The sequence below is a fragment of the Psammomys obesus genome, unplaced genomic scaffold (assembly GCF_907164565.1).
Source record: "Psammomys obesus unplaced genomic scaffold, mPsaObe1.curated_primary_1811, whole genome shotgun sequence".
NCBI classification, from domain to species: domain Eukaryota; kingdom Metazoa; phylum Chordata; class Mammalia; order Rodentia; family Muridae; genus Psammomys; species Psammomys obesus.
In genome coordinates, this window is record NW_026595981.1 from 18,735,454 (window position 1) to 18,753,446 (window position 17,993).

The 17,993-nt window shown below is 44.1% G+C and overlaps 1 protein-coding gene across 1 annotated transcript; it reads left to right on the forward strand.

Moving 5' to 3' along the window:
- Positions 1-3,625: 3,625 nt before the first annotated feature.
- Ankrd40 (ankyrin repeat domain 40) lies at positions 3,626-17,659 on the forward strand. The gene is made up of 5 exons (XM_055619824.1): positions 3,626-4,002; positions 9,720-9,868; positions 10,195-10,677; positions 14,054-14,235; positions 15,392-17,659. Exons 1-5 carry the CDS (start codon positions 3,869-3,871, stop codon positions 15,536-15,538), a joined length of 1,095 nt encoding a protein of 364 aa, XP_055475799.1. The 5' UTR covers positions 3,626-3,868; the 3' UTR covers positions 15,539-17,659.
- Positions 17,660-17,993: the final 334 nt, after the last annotated feature.

A 17,993-nucleotide genomic window follows, 5' to 3' on the forward strand; every position in this document is an offset into this window, starting at 1 on the left:
CAAGCCCCTTTGCAGCTTTCTCTCCATCATTAGAATTTTGAGTGTTCTTCAGAGTTCTGTCTGGCTGTCTTCTCTCAGTACTCACCAACTCTCTTGGGACTATCTCTTCCGTTCCCATAACTTCAGCTGGCACCTTTTGCTGATGAGTTTCAGATCCAAACCTCCAGCTCAGCTCTCCTTTCTGAATTTAGTATTCATACCAATCCCCTTTACTGGGCTACTCCATTTATATGAAAGTCAAAAACAAACAAACTACACAACAAAACAGAAAATAGCTTTGTGGGCCAGAAGTATAGCTCCAGGGCAGAGAGCTACCCTGGCATGTGTGAAGCTGTAGATTGGATCCTTGGCACCAAAAGAGACAAAAAGAAAACCAAATATAGGTCAATAGATTTTAGTTAATCGAAGGCTAAGGAGATAGCTCATCAAAGTGCTTGCCAGGAATTGGTGAGGACCTAGTTTGAATCCTGTCTTAGTTTGCTCCCAACCACTACCACCACCACCACCACACACACACACACACTCGGTTTTTCGGAGTAGTGTTGGCTGTCCTAGAATTCCCCTGTACCACAGGCTGGCCTCTAACTCAAATCTGCCTGCCTCTGCCTCCTGAGTGCTGGAACCCAGTTCTTAGTTTGTTTTCTGTTGCTAAGATGAACACCATGACCAAAAGCAACATAGGAAAGAAAGGGTATATTTCACTCTTCAGTTTGTAGCCTATCATAAAAGGATGCCAGGGCAGGAAGTCAAGCAGGGTAGGTCTCTTGAGGCAAAACCACGGAGGGATACTGCTTGCTTCCTGTTGGCTCGCTCCTGGTTCAAGTTCAGTTGTCTTCTTTCTTTCTCTTAAAATTTGTATTTGTTGTGTTTTGTTTTAGGTGTATGTGTGTTTTGCCAGCATGTATGTATGGATGTCCACAGGTGTGCATGCTAAGAAGAAGCATGAAGAAGTCAGAAGAGGGCATTCAATCCCCTGGAAATGGAGTTACATATGGTTGGGAGCCACCATATTGGCACTGAGAATCAACTCCTGGGCGTTTTTACAAGAGCAGCAAGTGCTCTTAACTGCTGACTTATTTCTCTAGCCCCCAATATAAATATTTTAAGGAAAGATTTTTTTTAAGATTTTATTTATTGTATGAGTCCTCAATCTGTATATAGTCCTGCACACCAGAAGAGAGCACCAGATATCATAGACGGTTGTGAGCCACCATGTGGTTGCTGGGAATTGGACTCAGGACCTCTGGAAGAGCAGACAGGGCTCTTAACCACTGAGCCATCTCTCCAGCCCAAGGAAAGAAAATTTAACAAACTCTTATTTTGTAAACAAAAAGAAGACATAAATTTTGGAGTGCACCTAATTTATGTTGCTGCTTCTGCTGTTGATTTGTTTGTTTGTTTGTTTGTTTGTTTTCCCCACTTCCGAGGATGAACCCCAGGACCTTGTGTGGGTAAGTACTCCAGAACCACTAATTGATAGCACCAGCCCACTATTTTTTTTTTTTTCAAACAGGGTTTCTCTGTATAGCCTCAGCTGTCTTGGAACTCTGTAGACCAGGCTGGCCTGGAACTCAGAGCCCCGCCTGCCTCTGCCTCCCAAATGCTGGGATCAAAGGCGCGCGCCACCACAGCCCAGCCACTACTACCTTTTCTTTTCTTCCTATTTTTTTCTTGTTGTTGTTATTGTGGGTGTAAACATGTGTTTGTTCCCCACAAAGTAGGATGTGGGACTGATTCAGACTGTCTGAAGCAGCAGACTATTTGCTTCATCTGGGCTCTGAGAGGGGCTCTTTGCCAGCTAGCTGCAGATAGTTTAATTCTGAGGACTCCAGAGAGGGAATAAAGGACATTGCCCAACGAGTGTTGAGAGAGCTCTGAGAAAGAAGAAGCCTATTGGTGCTTTTCCTCCTCTCCTCCACCTGATTCCTATTGACGCAGTTGGATGCGAAGAAGTTGGAGACATCCTGAGTCAATGAGTGGAGTTGCTCTAAGGAACCCGACCACCCTAACCAGCAAAAAGTAACCAAAGAAAACTCCTCCCATCCCTCCACTAACCTTTTTCTCCCACCTGGTATTGGTGTTGGAAGGGATTGTGGTGGAGAAGGGAAGAAGAGGCATTAAAAAGCCAACATAAAACAGTATAAAAAGTAATGCCTTCATTTGGTTTTTGAAGCCTGTTTTCTCTGTGTAGCCTTGACTGTCCTGGACTTGCTTTGTAGACTAGGCTGGCCTGGAACTCAGAGATCTGCCTGCTTCTGCCTCCTTGAGTGCTGGGATTACAAATGTGCACCACCTTGCCTGGCCACTACTATCTTTTAAAATTGCCTTGCCTTTCTTTCTTTCTTTCTTTCTTTCTTTCTTTCTTTCTTTCTTTCTTAAGACAGCTTCCATGTCTTTCCAGGTTGTGTTGATCTGGGGAACCAATAACATTCACATTAGCCTCAGAGGAAGTGCCATGCTGGATCTGAGAATTAAATTTTATATTGGGGAAACAAACAATAGTATAAGCTCAAGCAGCGTTCCAATTTGCCACCGGGGTCAACTTAAGTGTTTAGTCAGTTGCTATTCATCACTCCTGGTGTGCAGTGTGTACTTGGTGAATTACTGTATCATAATAAACAGACATTGCTTTTTCTTAAACAGTAACAAGACAAGTGCTGTGCGCCCTTGGCAATCCCGAGAAATGGCAATAAAGACTCTATACCTAAATTTATCCCTTCCTAGTTCATCTCCTCTTTGTTCAGGCCGTCCTCTCAGCCTCCCCAGGGCCTTTTCCTTAATCTCACCCCATCTGCAAAGTTCTAGCCAGTGGCCACATAAGGGATCTCTCCAAAGCACCTGAGCTCAGCAAAACTATTTTCTATTTCTCCCACTGGGTAATAGAACAGTGCCAACAGAGGCTCTGAGCCTCATTAGCTAGATTAGGCAAGGAGTACTGCACACTGCTGTTTATAAACACCCCAAAGCTCTACCCTCAGTGCCTAGGTTCGGGACCTAGATGACTAAGCGCTTCCTGTTCCCCCTCTTTCCTTACAGGACTTTTAGAATAATTACTTATAATTTATAAAATACAATGAGTAGCATTTTATAAACTATAAACAGTGTTCCTTTTCATAAAAGCCAAATTAGAAATATTTCTGCCTAAAAACGATAAGGGGTAAAAAAGTAACAACTGAAATAAATATTCTAGCTGAATGGTCCCAAGCACTGACAAAAATAAAGAATAGTGTCATCCATCTCTGCAAATAATGGGCATATTATAGTAGGATCGTTTTCAGCGCATTTCCCGTCCTGCTGGGTAAAAATTGGCTCAGATAGAAAAAGAGCTAACCAAACTTGGGGGAGTGGGGGTGGAAACCCACCAATTATTTTTAATGCCAGCTAAACAGCCTGCTCCAGAGGATAAGGCTTTTCTGGCTCTCAAACATGTCGGGTCCCTCCGCCCCGCAACTATTCCTGTGTCTGTCCTCCTTGGTGGAAGCTGCTGGGTGGGTGGTCTAAAAATAGCCAATGAATCACAGCAGATAATCCAGTGCAGCGGTTACGTAAACAGCCGGCCGGGGTGGCGGGGCCGCGGGTCGGAACGAAAAATATCTGGGTCAATGTTGTCACACTGAATAGGGTCCCCCGGAGCCGGCTTTCGGCGGCGCGGCAGGGGAGGAGGGCCTGGGCCTGCGGGCAGCGAGCAGCTGGGGGTCGGCCGGCGGGCGGGCGAGTGCACAAGGCCCTGGGTCGGGCGCGGGCGGAGGCGCGAGTGGGGCGGGCGAGCCCGGCACTCCCTCCCCATGGCCCGGAGCGGGCCGCGGAGGCGGCGGCGGCGCTGACAGGCTCAGGGCGGGGCGGCCGGGGGCCCGGGGCCCTGGGGAAGATGAGCGCCCTCCTAGAGCAGAAGGAGCAGCAGGAGAGGCTGCGGGAGGCAGCGGCCTTGGGGGACATTCGGGAGGTGCAGAAACTGGTGGAGAGCGGGGTGGATGTGAACTCCCAAAATGAGGTCAACGGCTGGTAAGTGGCGAGCGGGGGAGGCCTAGGGTTCAGGGCTGCTAGCTCGGGGAGTGGAGCAGTCAGCCGTGACCCAGGACGCAGGCTAAGACGAAGCCTGGTACCTTCAGGCCTTGCAAGTTGTGCCCTTTCGAAACTAGCCCTGACCCCTTTGCCTCGTGCAGTCAGGAGCGCATCTTTCCCAAATCATACCTTATGTGGTTTTCTGCGGCCAGGTCCCTCAGGGACACTGGAGCCCACGCCATCCCCCGCGCCCCTTGGCTAACTTGGCCCGAATGGTGATGCTAGGAGGCTTTGATTCTCAGCGACGCTGCTCTGGATTTCATCTGGCTTGAATTATTTTGCCCTGGGCGCTTCTGAAGAACACTTCGTGCAGAGATGAAAGCATAAGCAACCGATCAAATGCCAGTCTTAAAACCAGCACAATTTCTTTAGCCAAGACCAGGAGAAAAGAAACAACTGCAAAACCCCACCACTTGCATAATAATTTTGCCCCTGTTGTTTCAACACAACAGTGATCTGCTGTTGCCTACAGCTGCCAGTTGAGAGGAGACTCATTTGTTTGCCCTGTAGAGTGTTTTGTTTCCTTAGTACAATTTCCAATAGAGAATTTCACCCCCAGGCTTTAGATGTCTGCTTGCAGATTGCCTTCTTCCCAATTAAATAAGGAATCTCATTTTAAGATGTGATCAAATTCTTTAGTTTCGAGTTACCGAATGTGGTATTATTTTATGCTTTTTTTTTTTTTGGCACTTACATTTTATTTAGTCCAAGTAATGCTTAGCCTCATTTGCTAGTTTAACGTTAAAATGAGTTTGAACCCCCCACCCCACTCCCCTCTAAATCTAGTTATGCATTTTGGAACTGAAAGGGCACTGAGGAACATTTGAATCCCAGATGATGTCTTGCCATGGTTGCACAATTGTTAATATGATATCAGAGTCAGAACTGAGGTTTTCCTCACTTCCTAAAAATCTACCTTGCTCCTTTCTGTAAAGAAACTAGTCCAGATAGCTGTCTACAGCCAGGAGACAGTGGTCACTACTTTCTCCTCTTGTTTGAAGCGTTTGCAATCAAAACACTTGTAGTTGTGTTTGCCTTGCCCTGGCATGCAAAAGCTGTGAATTACTGTTTTGGCACTGGGAGGCAGTATTTTACAGAAGAGTGAGCTGGGCTTGCTGCAGGTTCTGCCTGCCTAGCAGTGTGGTCTTGCCTAAGTCGCTTTATTTTCTGGTTATTTCAGAAGTGTTGTTGTTATTTATTGAGATGAAGGACAGTAAGTAGCTACTGTGTATTACTGAACTTGCTCTATGGCACAGAGTTCTAAATACAGCACAGCTCACAATTATCGGGGAACATAAGTTATTGTTGTTCTCTCCATCTTAAAGATGAAGAAACTGAGGCCCCAGGGAAATTAAGTAAACCGTCCAATTTTCAAAATGTTCCTAAATTACTGAATTTAGGATTTAATAACTCTACATGACTGTTAGTCTTTAAGTAACTGGTAGAGCTGAAAATGAGTTCAGCATCTATCGGACCCCTCAGCACAATGCCTGCCATGTACTGATATACAGTGACGGTCAGGTGAGTCTCAAGTAACATGATGAGGCTTACTTTAATGTAATTCCAACTCCAATCAATTCAATCCAGGAAGAGTGGATTTGTAGATTTCCTTTATCCTGCCTTATGCTCTTGGCCTAGTGCTTTGAGTCCTCATCTCTGCCTCTTGTATGACCAGGCCACAATGCAGTCCTTTTTCCTTGTCTCTCCTTCACACCACGTTCAATAGTCAGTTCTGCTGCCTCCAAGTTCAGATAGGATCTGACTACCGCTCACAAGCTCTACTGCTGCACTGTCATACAAAGCCGCCACCATGTATCTTGCAAGATAGTTGCATAGCCTCCTTAGTAGTCTCTTTGCTTACACTGCAACCTTATCCCTGGCTTGGAACAGTTGGATCACTTCACTCAAAGTCCTAGTGGCTCTCATGTTACTCTGAGAAGAAGCCAGTTTTCACTCCTTGACTTGACCTTCGGCCCTCATCTCTTTGAGATTTGCTTCCTTGTTCACTTCTTTCCATTCCCCTGGTCTCCTTTTCCTGGGATAGCAGCACGGCCCCAATTCTAGACTTTTGCACTTTACCTTCCTTCATGTCTAGAAAGCTTTCCTTCCATATACCCATGGTTTGTTTACTCTGCTCTCATTCACATCTTAGCTTGATGTAAGACTTTTCCTTGGCTGTCAGTTAAAACCTGTACAACTCCCTCCCAAACCCTGCCATTCCCTAATCTCCTACTCTGCTTTATTGTCCCATATACTTAATATCCACCTAGTATACTACATAATTTGCTTATTTGTTAGCTAATTACCCCAGCCTCATTGACTGTAAAATTAGTGAAGAATGTTCACAATGCAGGTTTTTCTTTTTCCTTCCTTCCTTCCTTCCTTTTTTTAAAATATTTTTTATTTTATTTTATTTTATTTTTTTTTTGAGACAGGGTTTCTCGGTGTAGCCTTGGCTGTCCTGGACTCACTTAGTAGACCAGGCTGGCCTCGAACTCAACAGAGATCTGCCTGCCTTTGCCTCCCAAAGTGCTGGGATTACAGGCGTGTGCCACCATACCTGCTTGCATTCTTCCTTCCTTCCTTCCTTCCTTCCTTCCTTCCTTCCTTCCTTCCTTCCTTCCCTCCCTCCCTCCCTCCTTCTCTCCCTCCCTCCCTCCCTCCTAGACTGGTCTTGCTTTGTTGCCTGGGCTGGCCTTAACTCTTGTCCTCAAAGTTACCTTCTTCCTACCCTAGTCGACTGAGTAGTTTAGACTACGGGCAAACCCCACTGTACCCAGATCCTCAGGGGATATTTTGAAGATTAAATGAGTAGAGCCTTTAGAACAGTGTTCAACATGTAAAATATTATGTTTGTGTTAGCTATTGTTATTTTCTTATTATTAGGCAACATGATGGGAGACATATAAAGTTACCCTGAAAAAAACAAACAAAGCTCTTTTCAACATTAAAAGCTTGACTGTGACCGCTTGCAATTCTTGGTTGCTCAGTAACCACGGTTTCAGCAGTGATGAATGACGCCCAGTTGATGAATGATGCCCAAAGCCTCTGGTCTAAAATACTTCTCAGCCCTAATGGGATATTCTGACTGCAAATATAAAGTTTAAAGAGTTGAAGTTCAAAAATAGAGTTTCCACATCAGTTGTAATTCAAGTGTCATGTGTTCCCTTTGGCTGTAGAAATAAGTATAATGGTTTATGAAGAAGTTGAAAATACAGCCTGGCTACAATGGTTGTGAGTTATAGCTGCCCATAGGCACTTGGCTGTAGTCTGCAAATGATGGTCACTCAGGGTACAGGGTGGCTGGGACATGCCGTGTTCGCTTAACCCCAGTTACATGGTGATGCTCTAAGTAGCTGCTTTTTTCCAGAGTCTGTCTGACCCACTCACAGTGAATTATTCTTTCACTCTCCAGCTTGCCTCTACCAGCAAGTAAGAACTTTCCAAAAGCAAGCATATTTTTTTTCTCAGCCAGACCCATTCGATTTTGGGTACTCACTTATTGTAATTATTCACTTTTCAGACCTATGCCACAGATATCTCCATACAAACCCCCCCCTGAGCTTCATTTTGCTCAGAATCAAGGAAAATTTGGATCCCCTTATGCTAAGCAATGTCCATTTTTATCCTGGGTCCACTAATTAAGTAATAAGAAATAAGTACTTGGGCTGGAGATGTAGCTCAATGGTAGAGTGCTTGTCTAACATGTGAGGCCATTGGTTCAGTCTCTGGTACCACATATGCATGCATGCTCACATGTACATACATGTGTACACATGCACACATCCAAATGCACACACACACAAGTACCTGTATATGTCAAGTAGACCCTTCTGTTCAGCCTCTGCCGGGGGTGTGGCTCAGTGATCAAGCACTTACCTAGCATGTGTGAGGCCCTGGGTTGCAGCATCACAAAAGAGTTTTCAAGCGCCTTCCCTGTTTTTCCTACATGGGCAGTCCTTTTTGTCAAAGAGTACACTAAGGGCACCTCGGTGGAATGAGTGCAGGCTGTCACTTTAAAACATTAGCGGCCCCCACCCAGTCCTTCAGGCTAGAGCTCTCTAAGTCATTAATGTAAAGATAAGCAAAGCAAATCAGCTTTTCCTTGAAATGAAGCAAACTTTGCAGGTGGTTGAATTTCTCAGGTTAGTAGCCTCTCTGCTGAGCCTCTGCTCTGTCCATTATCTCATCTGGGTTTGGCTCTAAGGTCTGGAGATGCTTACCTTGGTTAAATTAGAGAGTTGGTGAGTGAGGATGTTCAAAAGAGGAAATGAATGAGGAGTAAATGAGTCCAAAATGGGAAAAAACGTATTTTCCTTCCATAGCATGCATTCTACTTTGCACCTGAGGATGCAACCAACTTCTGTTAAGATAGCATGAATACTAATTAAATTTCTATATGGTATTAAAGTAATAGTCCTTTGGACTGCACAGCACCTCTGTGTATACAATATTAAATAATTCTGCTTAAGTGAGGCAGTTATGTTAGAAAGGTCTGTTCTTGAACCACTTTGCTTGTTGGTACCCTCATTTTCAGTGACTCCAGAGTAAAAAGTATGTGTGCAGTGTTTCATTTGATCAGAGGAGGATATGTTTGTAGCCTTCTGGAGAGATAGAGAAAAGCCAGCATTTTGAAAAATGGAAATTTGGAAATTGTGTGTGTGTGTGTGTGTGTAGGTGTGCATAAGAAAAGGGAGTAAGCAGCTAAGATTTACGCAGTAGTCCCTACTGTAGTAATGACAGACACAGCCAAGGAGCTGTAGATAGGAGATGGCTATTAACCTGGCTGCATTTACTCTTTGACTGGCACTTGGTACACATAAAGTTTTCATAGATTCTAAAATAAAAGAGGTAACGCAGAAATGTGTTTTTAAAGAGAGCAAGACTTAATGGATGTTCCTGATAGGGTAGCTTCCTGGAGTGTCATTGCAGTCTGCAGCCAATAGTCTCTTGAACCTTGGAAACTGAAGCTCCTGGGATAAATTGATGTTTCCTGTGGACTAGAAATTAAAACTTTATTTATTTTGCAGTGTTAGGATTAAATCCAGGTAGGTTTTGTGTGCTCTTGGCAAGCATTCAACCACTGACTTATAGCACCAGCCCCAAGAATGAAACTTAAAAATAAAATTTAAGAATATTAAAATATGGGGCTAGAGAGATGGCTCAGCAGTTAAGAACACTGGCAGCTCTTCCAGAGGACTTGGGTTCAATTCCCAGCACCCACAGGCAGCTCACAATTGTCTGTAGCTCTAGTTTGAGGGAATCTGACACTCTCACATAGATATACATGCAGGCAAAACACCAATGCACATAGAATATTTTAAAAAAAAAGAATATTAAAATATTCTTACTGGAGATCATGGAGCTCTGTCTGTCCTAGAATGCAATATGTAGGCCAGACTGGCCTTAAAGTTCACAGGGATCTGCCTGCTTCTGCTTCCCAAATGCTGAGACTAAAGGTGTGTACCACCATGCCTAGCTATATTAATGTTTTGATCATCTGCTTTGTGAAATGAAAAACTGAGATTGCTAGCCTAGATTCTGGGCTCTGGCTGAAGGCTAACAAGCTTCTGTGCATTTACTTACTGATGCTTACAGTTTGAAATCTGAATGACCTTTTCTCCTTTTCAGTCATTTTTCTCCTTTCTTTGGGACAGGACCTGTTTACACTGGGCATGTAAACGCAACCATGGGCAGGTGGTCTCTTACCTGCTAAAGTCAGGGGCTGACAGAGAGATTCTGACAACCAAAGGAGAGATGCCGGTGCAGTTAACATCAAGGAGAGAGATCAGGAAGATAATGGGAGGTGAGTCTGGGGAGCCTTTAGGATGTGGTGTTGGTGGCCGCCTTGATGCTGATCAATAAGAGGTCTTATTTTCCTAAGTTGGTTACTATGTCAAGGTTGTGATTCCATTTTTAGGAGACCAATATTATAATTTTTTTTTTTTAATTTGTAAAATTGAACACAGTAGAAAATACGGTAGTCATAAACCTAATGAAATGTTTTCTTCTCTTCTGACCCGAAGAGGCAGTAAGTCCTGATCAAAGTGTTAGGCACATCTCAGATGACAGTAGCTTCCACCATGCTCTTTTTTTATTAAGTTTTATGCTCTGTGTTTTTCTCTTTTTAAGTGGAAGAAGCTGATGATGATGACGAGCTCCCCCAGCTGAAGAAGGAGTCAGAACTGCCCTTTGTTCCCAACTATCTGGCCAACCCAGCCTTCCCTTTTATCTATACCCCCGCAGCAGCAGAAGACTCCACCCAGTTGCAGAATGGGGGTCCCTCCACACCTCCAGCGCCACCCCCTGCAGATGGTTCTCCTCCCTTGCTTGGTCCCACAGAACCCCCTCTGCTAGGGGCCTTTCCTAGGGACCACACTTCTTTGGCACTGGTTCAGAATGGTGATATTTCTGCCCCCTCTGCCATACTCAGAACGCCAGAAAGCACAAAACCTGGTCCTGTCTGTCAGCCACCAGTGAGTCAGAACCGCTCCCTGTTCTCTGTCCCATCCAAGCCACCTGTGTCTCTGGAGCCTCCAAATGGGACATATGCAGGACCAGCGCCAGCATTCCAGCCATTTTTCTTCACCGGAGCATTTCCATTTAATATGCAAGGTAACACCTTAACAGCAAACAGTCTCCGCAGTTGGGGTGTACTTATAAAACTAGGGGGAAATCCCAAGATCTGTCTAAGGAACTCTCTTCACTTGAGATTCATAAAATGCATTCATTTACTTGAAAATATGAAAATATTTTTTCCTTTTCTATCATTCCTAAGAATAAGAATTTTCTCACATAACTATAGTACAGGTATTGAATTTAGGAAATGCAATGTTTATTTAATATTGCTCTAAACTGGCAGTCCATATTTAAATTCTGCCAGTTGTCTTAACAGTAGATATTGTACTTAGTTATTATGCCATTTTATTATTCCTTAATCTGAAATATTCTACATCTCTTTACCCTTTGTTCTCTTTCTCTTTTTGTTTTGTTTGGTTTTTTAGACAAGGTTTCTCTGTGTAGCCCTGGCTCTTCCAAAACTCACTCTGTAGACCAGGCTTGTCTCAGACTCAGAGATCTGCCTGCCTCTGCCTCCCAAGTGCTGGGATAAAAGGTGTGCAGTACCACCTTCTCTCATTTTTAAAAGAAAGATTTATTCAGGCTAGGTGTGGAGGCATGGAACATACCTCATTCAGGAGGCAGCATTCAGGAAGCAGAGGCAGGCCGATCTTTGTGAGGTTGAGGCCAGCCTGGTCTACACAGTGGAACTCTATACAGTGAGTTCCAGGACAGCCAGGGCGGTTATACAGAGAAACCCTGTCTCAAAAGCAAAACAAAAGCAGAAGAAGAAAAAAAGAAAGAAAGAAGATTTATTATGGAGTTCAGTAGTTAAGACAACCTGCCACTCTTGCAGAGGACTCGGGTACCATTCCCAATATCCACATTGTAGCTCACTGTCTGTAACTCCAGTTCCAAGAGATCCACTGCCACCTTCTGCATTATAGACACATGATTCACATACATATATCTCCATCTCTCTGCCCACCCCACCTCCCAATTACTCTTGACCTCTGTAATTTTAAAGGATTCAGAGAAGTTATTTGGTAAAATACGGCTTTCTGTCATTTCCTCTTTATTGCTTGGTATTATACTATGAAAAGGACTTTCAGAGACTAGAGAGATGGCTCACTGGTTAAGAGCACTGGCTTCTCTTCCCGAGGACTTGGGTTCAATTCTGAGCACCCATTGTAGCTCACAACCTTATGTAATTCCAGTCCAGGCAATAAAACAAAATAAAAACAAATCTCAGTAGAGAAGGACTTTTCCACAAATCGAGTCCAGAACAGCCAACGCTACACAGAGAAACCCTGTCTCAAAAACAACAACAACAACAGGACTTTTCCTTCTCATTTATAGCCATACAAACTTATGGATTTGAGGGGTTTTGTTTGCTTGTTTGTTTGGTTTGGTTTTTGTGGGTTTTTTAGGTATGGGTGTTTTGACTGCATGTATGTCTGTATATCACATATGTGTCTGCTGTCCTCAGGGACCAGAAAATGGTTTTGGATTTCCTGGAATGGGTTACAAATACTTGTTAGCCACCATGTGGATTCTGGAAATTGAATGTAGATCCTCTGGAAGAGCAGCCAGTACTCTGAGCCATCTCTCCAGCCTGGACTCATGATTCATATTATATTTTGTATGTTGTAATTTGATGCAATCATTTTTTTGATATTCAGATTATTCCTTACTTAGCCAGTGGGAACCCCTTCAAGCTAATTCTCACGTCCTGTGGACACATCCCCATTATTCTCGGAACACATCCTTATTTCTAGTGCAACAAGATGTTCCTGATTTATTCTGTCATTGTCCCCACACCAACACTGCAATCCACTATTTCTCCTAGGAGTTCTGGTTCTTTTGGGCAGAGAATTTGATGTAGAAGCCAAGATGTGGGCACTAGGTGTCCTCATTGTTATAGGTGTAACAGTTCTAGGCTTAATTACAGACTAAGAAAAGGGAAAAGAAGGGACATGAAAAGGGGACAGAGGAAGAAAATATATGTATATTATTTATATACATATATTCACATGTATATAGTTTCATGTGTATATTTCTCTTTTTGTGTGAGTGTGTTTGTTTTTTTGGCAGGGTCTTACTATGTACTTATCCCTGGTTCAAAACTCACTATACAGAACAGGCTAGTGTTGAGTTCACAGAGATCCGCCTGCGTCTGCCTGCCAAATGCTGGGATTAAAGGAGTGTGCCATCATGCTAGGCTGTCTGTATCAGCTTAAGAACATTAGACATCACAAATTCTTACAGACAGCTCTAATTCCAGTAAAATCCATAGCGTCTGCTGTACATTTACTTTTCCTTTTCACCTATAATTAACTTACTTCCAGCTGGGTGCTCTGGCAAATGCCTGTAATCCCAGCACTCAGGAGGCAGAGGCAGAAGCAGGTGGATCTCTGAGTTTGAGGCCACCCTGGTCTACAAAGCAAGCCCAAGACAGACAGGGATACACAGAGAAACCCTGTCTCAAAAAACCAAAACCAATTTCTTTTTTTTTTTTTTAAGATTTTTTAAGATTTTATTTATTATTTATACAACATTCTGCCTGTACACCAGATCTTACTATAGATGGTTGCGAACCACCATGTGGTTACTGGGAATTGAACTCAGGACCATTTGGACGAACAGCGAGTGCTCTTAACCTCTGAGCCATCTCTCCAGCCCCAAAACCAATTTCTTAATTTTGAAAATATCATGCTATTATACCTGCGATTGCCAGTGACCTATGATGCTGTGAGGAATCCCTACTTTAAGAGCAAGATGGAATTGCCAAATGGATATAAACACTTGGCTTGAGTCATCTTAGCACCCGGGCTTGGGGTATAAAGCTTTTTTTTTTTAATTAATTAATTTATTTATTGAGACAGAGATCTACCTGGGGTGAATTGTTTTGGTGTTTTGAGATAACGTCTCACTCTGCAGTCCAGGCTGTCCTGAAACAGATGGTTCTTTCTCCACCTCCTGTTGCTGGGACCATAAGCGTGTGATGCAGTCCTGCCTGGCTCCTTTACTGTCTTTATTTCAAGGAGTGTTATATTTTCTAAGTAACTTTAAATCCGTAATTGTTGAATGCTGTCAGAGTTCCTCATGTACCACATCTTGCCCCTGCCATCTTTCTGACCCTCTTCTTTCCCTACTCATGTGTAACTGGTACTCAAACCCTTCTGGAATCTTTCCCTCCTGACATCCAGTGACAGAGATTAGTGACCCTTGTGTGGCTGGGGTGGCCGTTCCAGCCCATTTTTTGTTTGGTGAACTGCAGCGGAGAAGACAGTACAGGAAACTGCACTAACAGAGCCAGGGATGGGTGTAAACAAACTGCTGACCGGCCTAGGTTTTCTTGGTGAGCGAAGCAGACCTTAAATTACACACACTGTGCTATCCCAGGCATTACCATTTCCCTCTCTTCTTCTAGAGCTGGTACTCAAGGTGAGGATTCAGAACCCATCTCTTCGAGAAAATGATTTCATTGAAATTGAACTGGATCGACAGGAACTCACCTACCAAGAACTACTCAGAGTGAGCTGCTGTGAGCTGGGTGTTAATCCAGACCAAGTGGAAAAGATCAGAAAGTTACCCAATACTCTGCTAAGAAAGGTAAGAAAGGCTGTTCAGTATGAGTGGCTGCTGTTCACATTTGGATTACGCCTTCTTCCTTGCTTATTGAGTCATAGCTGAAGGGAAAGCCAGTAGAAGAGGGCTAAGGCAAACTGAGGCCAAAGCTCAGTGGTAAAGCGTGTGCTTGGGTTCAAGTTCAAGCTCTAGCCTAAATGTAGTCCATATGCTTTCTTTCTCTTTGTTTGAGTCCACAGAGACTCTGGTGTACTTACTCATTTCTTTATTTATTTTGAGACTTGACATGTAGCTGTAGCTGGTTGGTATTTATTGTGTGTCCCAGGCCAGCATTAGATTTAAGGCAGTCCTCCTACCTCTGCCTCTTGAGTGCTGGGATTAAAGGTTTGAGCTACCACACTCTGATACTCTGGCATTTTTGAAGATAGCAGGATGTTACATGTGTCAGTTGTCCCATAGTGGCCTTAGTGCTCTATTCGTGTGTGTTCTGTGTGTGAGGAGATGAGCTCCTCTGGGCATTTGTGTGACCCGCAAGCCGGCTTCTGCTTTCTCTAAGTTCTTGAGAAAACTGAGGCCCACCTGCCTGTCCCTGTAGGGCGTTCTCATCCTGCAGCAGACACTGTTAGGGCTTTCTCCATCTTGTCCAGGTTATATGTGGGGACTGCTGACTGCTTCGCTGCCTCAGGGATTTCACTTTCCTCCTAGACTAAAGATGGACCAAGGCACTGGCTTCAACCCAAACATAGACATAAGCTGTTTCTATTAATCTGTTGCCCTGTGCTAACAAGATGGCTTAGTGGGTAAAGGCACCTGCTGCCAAGTCTGATGACCCAAGTTCTATCACAGGGCCCCACATAGTAGGAGAGAACCAGTTCTCAGAGGATGTCCTCTGACCTCCACAGATACAAGCATGTACATACAAAATAAACAAACAAATAAATGTAATAAAAGAGCTAAATGAAAAGAAATTTATTTTTTTATTTATTTGTTTGTTTGTTTTTCAAGACAGTTTCTCTCTATAATAGCCCTGGCTGCCCTGGAACAGGACAGGCTGACCAGGCTAGCCTCAAACTCGCAGAGATCCACCTATCTCTGCTTTTCAACTGCTGGGATTACAAGCATGTGCCACCACGCCTGGCTTGAAAAGAAAGTTTTAATCCATTGCCTTGTTTTGTTTTAGGACAAAGATGTTGCCCGACTCCAGGATTTCCAGGAGCTGGAGCTGGTTCTGATGATAAGTGAGAATAATTTTCTGTTCAGAAACGCTGCATCCACACTGACTGAGAGGCCTTGCTACAACCGGAGAGCTTCAAAATTGACATACTAATGCAGCAGAGACTTTATTACTGAGTATTGTGACAGTATGTGTCACCTCTGGGCCAAAGGACAAGCCATTGATCCCAAAGCCTCACATGCCCACAGGGCCCCTGGTGCCACTGCGTGTTGTACACTAACAGCCTGCCTCAGCAGGTGGGAACCCCGACCCCCAGCAGCGGTGCCACTCTTCCAAGCCTCTTGGTGCACAATAAACCTATTGCTGACTCTTGGAACAGCTCAAAAGTAGTCTTGAGAGGCAGAAGCCAAAGGTACGATAGCCAGTGTTTTCTGTGCAGAATCTAGAGAGCTGTCGAAGCAGAAACTGAGTGAGTAGACCTGTTTCTAGGCACTCCTGTTGACAGTGCACCTGAAGGACCAGGCGCACTTCTCTTGGTGTTGCATGCTCATGACGCTCCTGAAATTTCAAACTGACTAGGGAGGAAGACTGGGGAAAGAAAGCACAGGTACTGGACTAAGGTATTCTGGTGTGACTGTAGCTGTGAGGTTTCATATAGCATATTTATAAATGTTACTCAGGTTTAACGTATTTAAAGATAGTCACCTAATTGTAAATAGGCTGTTAACCAAAAGAGCTTCCCCTCCCCCAGTTTTCTTTTGTGAGCACTCATGACTGCGCTGTCTCAGGGCAGTCATCTTTGCATCTCCTCCCCTCCACAGCCACTAGAGGGCTCTCTAATGCTTTCTAAAGGAGCCACTACCTTTTTCCTCTGAGGCCGTTCTGTCATCCTTGTTTAATTGCACCGTTCAAGAAGAGCACAAACACTCTCACTTCCCACCAGAAATGAAAAGCAGTTTTTTAGCCTGAATTTGTTGCTGTTTTAAAGGTTATTGTGGGAAACTGAACTAAAGGAGTTAGCATCTTTATTTTTGTAACAAAGATAAAGGTTATTTTGGAAATTATTAGGATTTTTACATAACTCTGAACTCTGTTGCTTTTGTAAACAAATTGTTCAATCTTAGGAATCCCCCTGTCACCTTCACAGTCAGTTGTGAGCGCCTGATTAAACTCTGGAGCACAGCATATGAATCCTTTCCAATCGTCAGAGAGTCGTCCCCTCCCTCCCCCCCGACATCGGTAAAGCTGAAAAGCCTCCATTTGCTGAAACCAACAGCTTAACCTTAGGAACAGGACCTGGCCCACAGACAAGGAGAGCAGGGCTGGAGCGGCTGTTGACAGGGATCCCTGCCATCTTAGGCTTTCTCCCCATAGTGCCTATAGTTTCCAAAGAAACTTAACCTCCTGAGTATCAATTTTATTAGAACATTGCAGTTGAGTGGAAACATGCAGACATCAGTGGAAGAGAATGTCGTGCTGAGGTGACGGCCTCCACTGCCGCCTGAGTGCCGCAGTAAGGTTGAGGTGTTCTTCAAGGCCACCTTCACGGGGTCGCTGTGTGACGACTGAATCACACCCACCCCTGGCGACTTCCCCTGGTAGAGTGTTTGTATAGCAGAGTGGCAGTTCCTTGCCACCCGTTCTCCCAAGTGCTTTAATGAAGAAACCTCCCTGTGTTTCAACCAATCAGAAACTACTTTGTCTAGACGTTCTAACCTTTTTTTTTTTTTTCATAATTTGCTTTGAAAAAAAACTTAGTTTACTGAAAACTTAGTTTACTGATAAGAATAAGTGTGGTTCTATCTTGGAAGAAATAAATTCAGTATTAATTCATGTCTAAATTACTGGGGTTCAAACTCCTTCAGCTACTCCCAGTTGATTAGCGATCCTGAGAAACAGTGGACACTGCCTGGGAGGCAGGCTACAGAAGACTGCTTCACAGTTCAGAAGCAGAGTGACCAAAGGTCTCGGTGTCCTAAATGGGGGCCTATGCTTTGCTGAATTCCTGTGGTCAGTGTCTCTGGCAGTGGGATGAAACTGCACGGTTGAAATCTTAATCTATGCATTCAGAGAAATATTTTTATATGCTTTGTGTAATTTATAACAAGGGGTTTTCTTTTAAGCTTTGTTAACTGAATGCACCTCCCCTCTTCCACTGCATATTTAAAGCATGTGTTCACACTGTGTGTAAACATTCATGGAAGACTTTTCCTCGTGTGTTGTTGACTCTTCAAACATAACAGGTATTACTAAAATTAAATGTTAACTGACCAAGCCCATTTTCTGTCATTTTTGTCCTTGGAAACAGCATTGTATTCTAGTACAGAGGGTTCAAATGGCCCTAAAGACTCATGGGGCTGATACTGTGGAGAAAGACCAGCTCCCCAGGTGAGCCTTCTCCAGCCCACTGCCTCTGGCTGCGGCTCCAGCAGCACTCACACCCTGTCATCATTGGTAGCATCTGGAGATGGATTCTGTGTGGCATCTTCCCCCACCAGTTCACACCAGCCACTTGGTTTCTGTGGAGGCACTGAGGCAGCTAGATAGAGGTCATTCCCCCATTAACCACAGTTTTTGATTACCCTATTTACTTGACACAACTGGGCAT

What these genes read in the sequence shown, in the direction of transcription:
- Ankrd40 (XM_055619824.1), top strand. Translation starts at nt 3,869, where the DNA reads ATGAGCGCCCTCCTAGAGCAGAAGGAGCAGCAGGAGAGGCTGCGGGAG. An exon ending in CAAAATGAGGTCAACGGCTG is followed by an intron (nt 4,003 to 9,719) that starts GTAAGTGGCGAG and finishes TCTTTGGGACAG; the next exon opens with GACCTGTTTACACTGGGCAT. An exon ending in ATTTCCATTTAATATGCAAG is followed by an intron (nt 10,678 to 14,053) that starts GTAACACCTTAA and finishes CTCTTCTTCTAG; the next exon opens with AGCTGGTACTCAAGGTGAGG.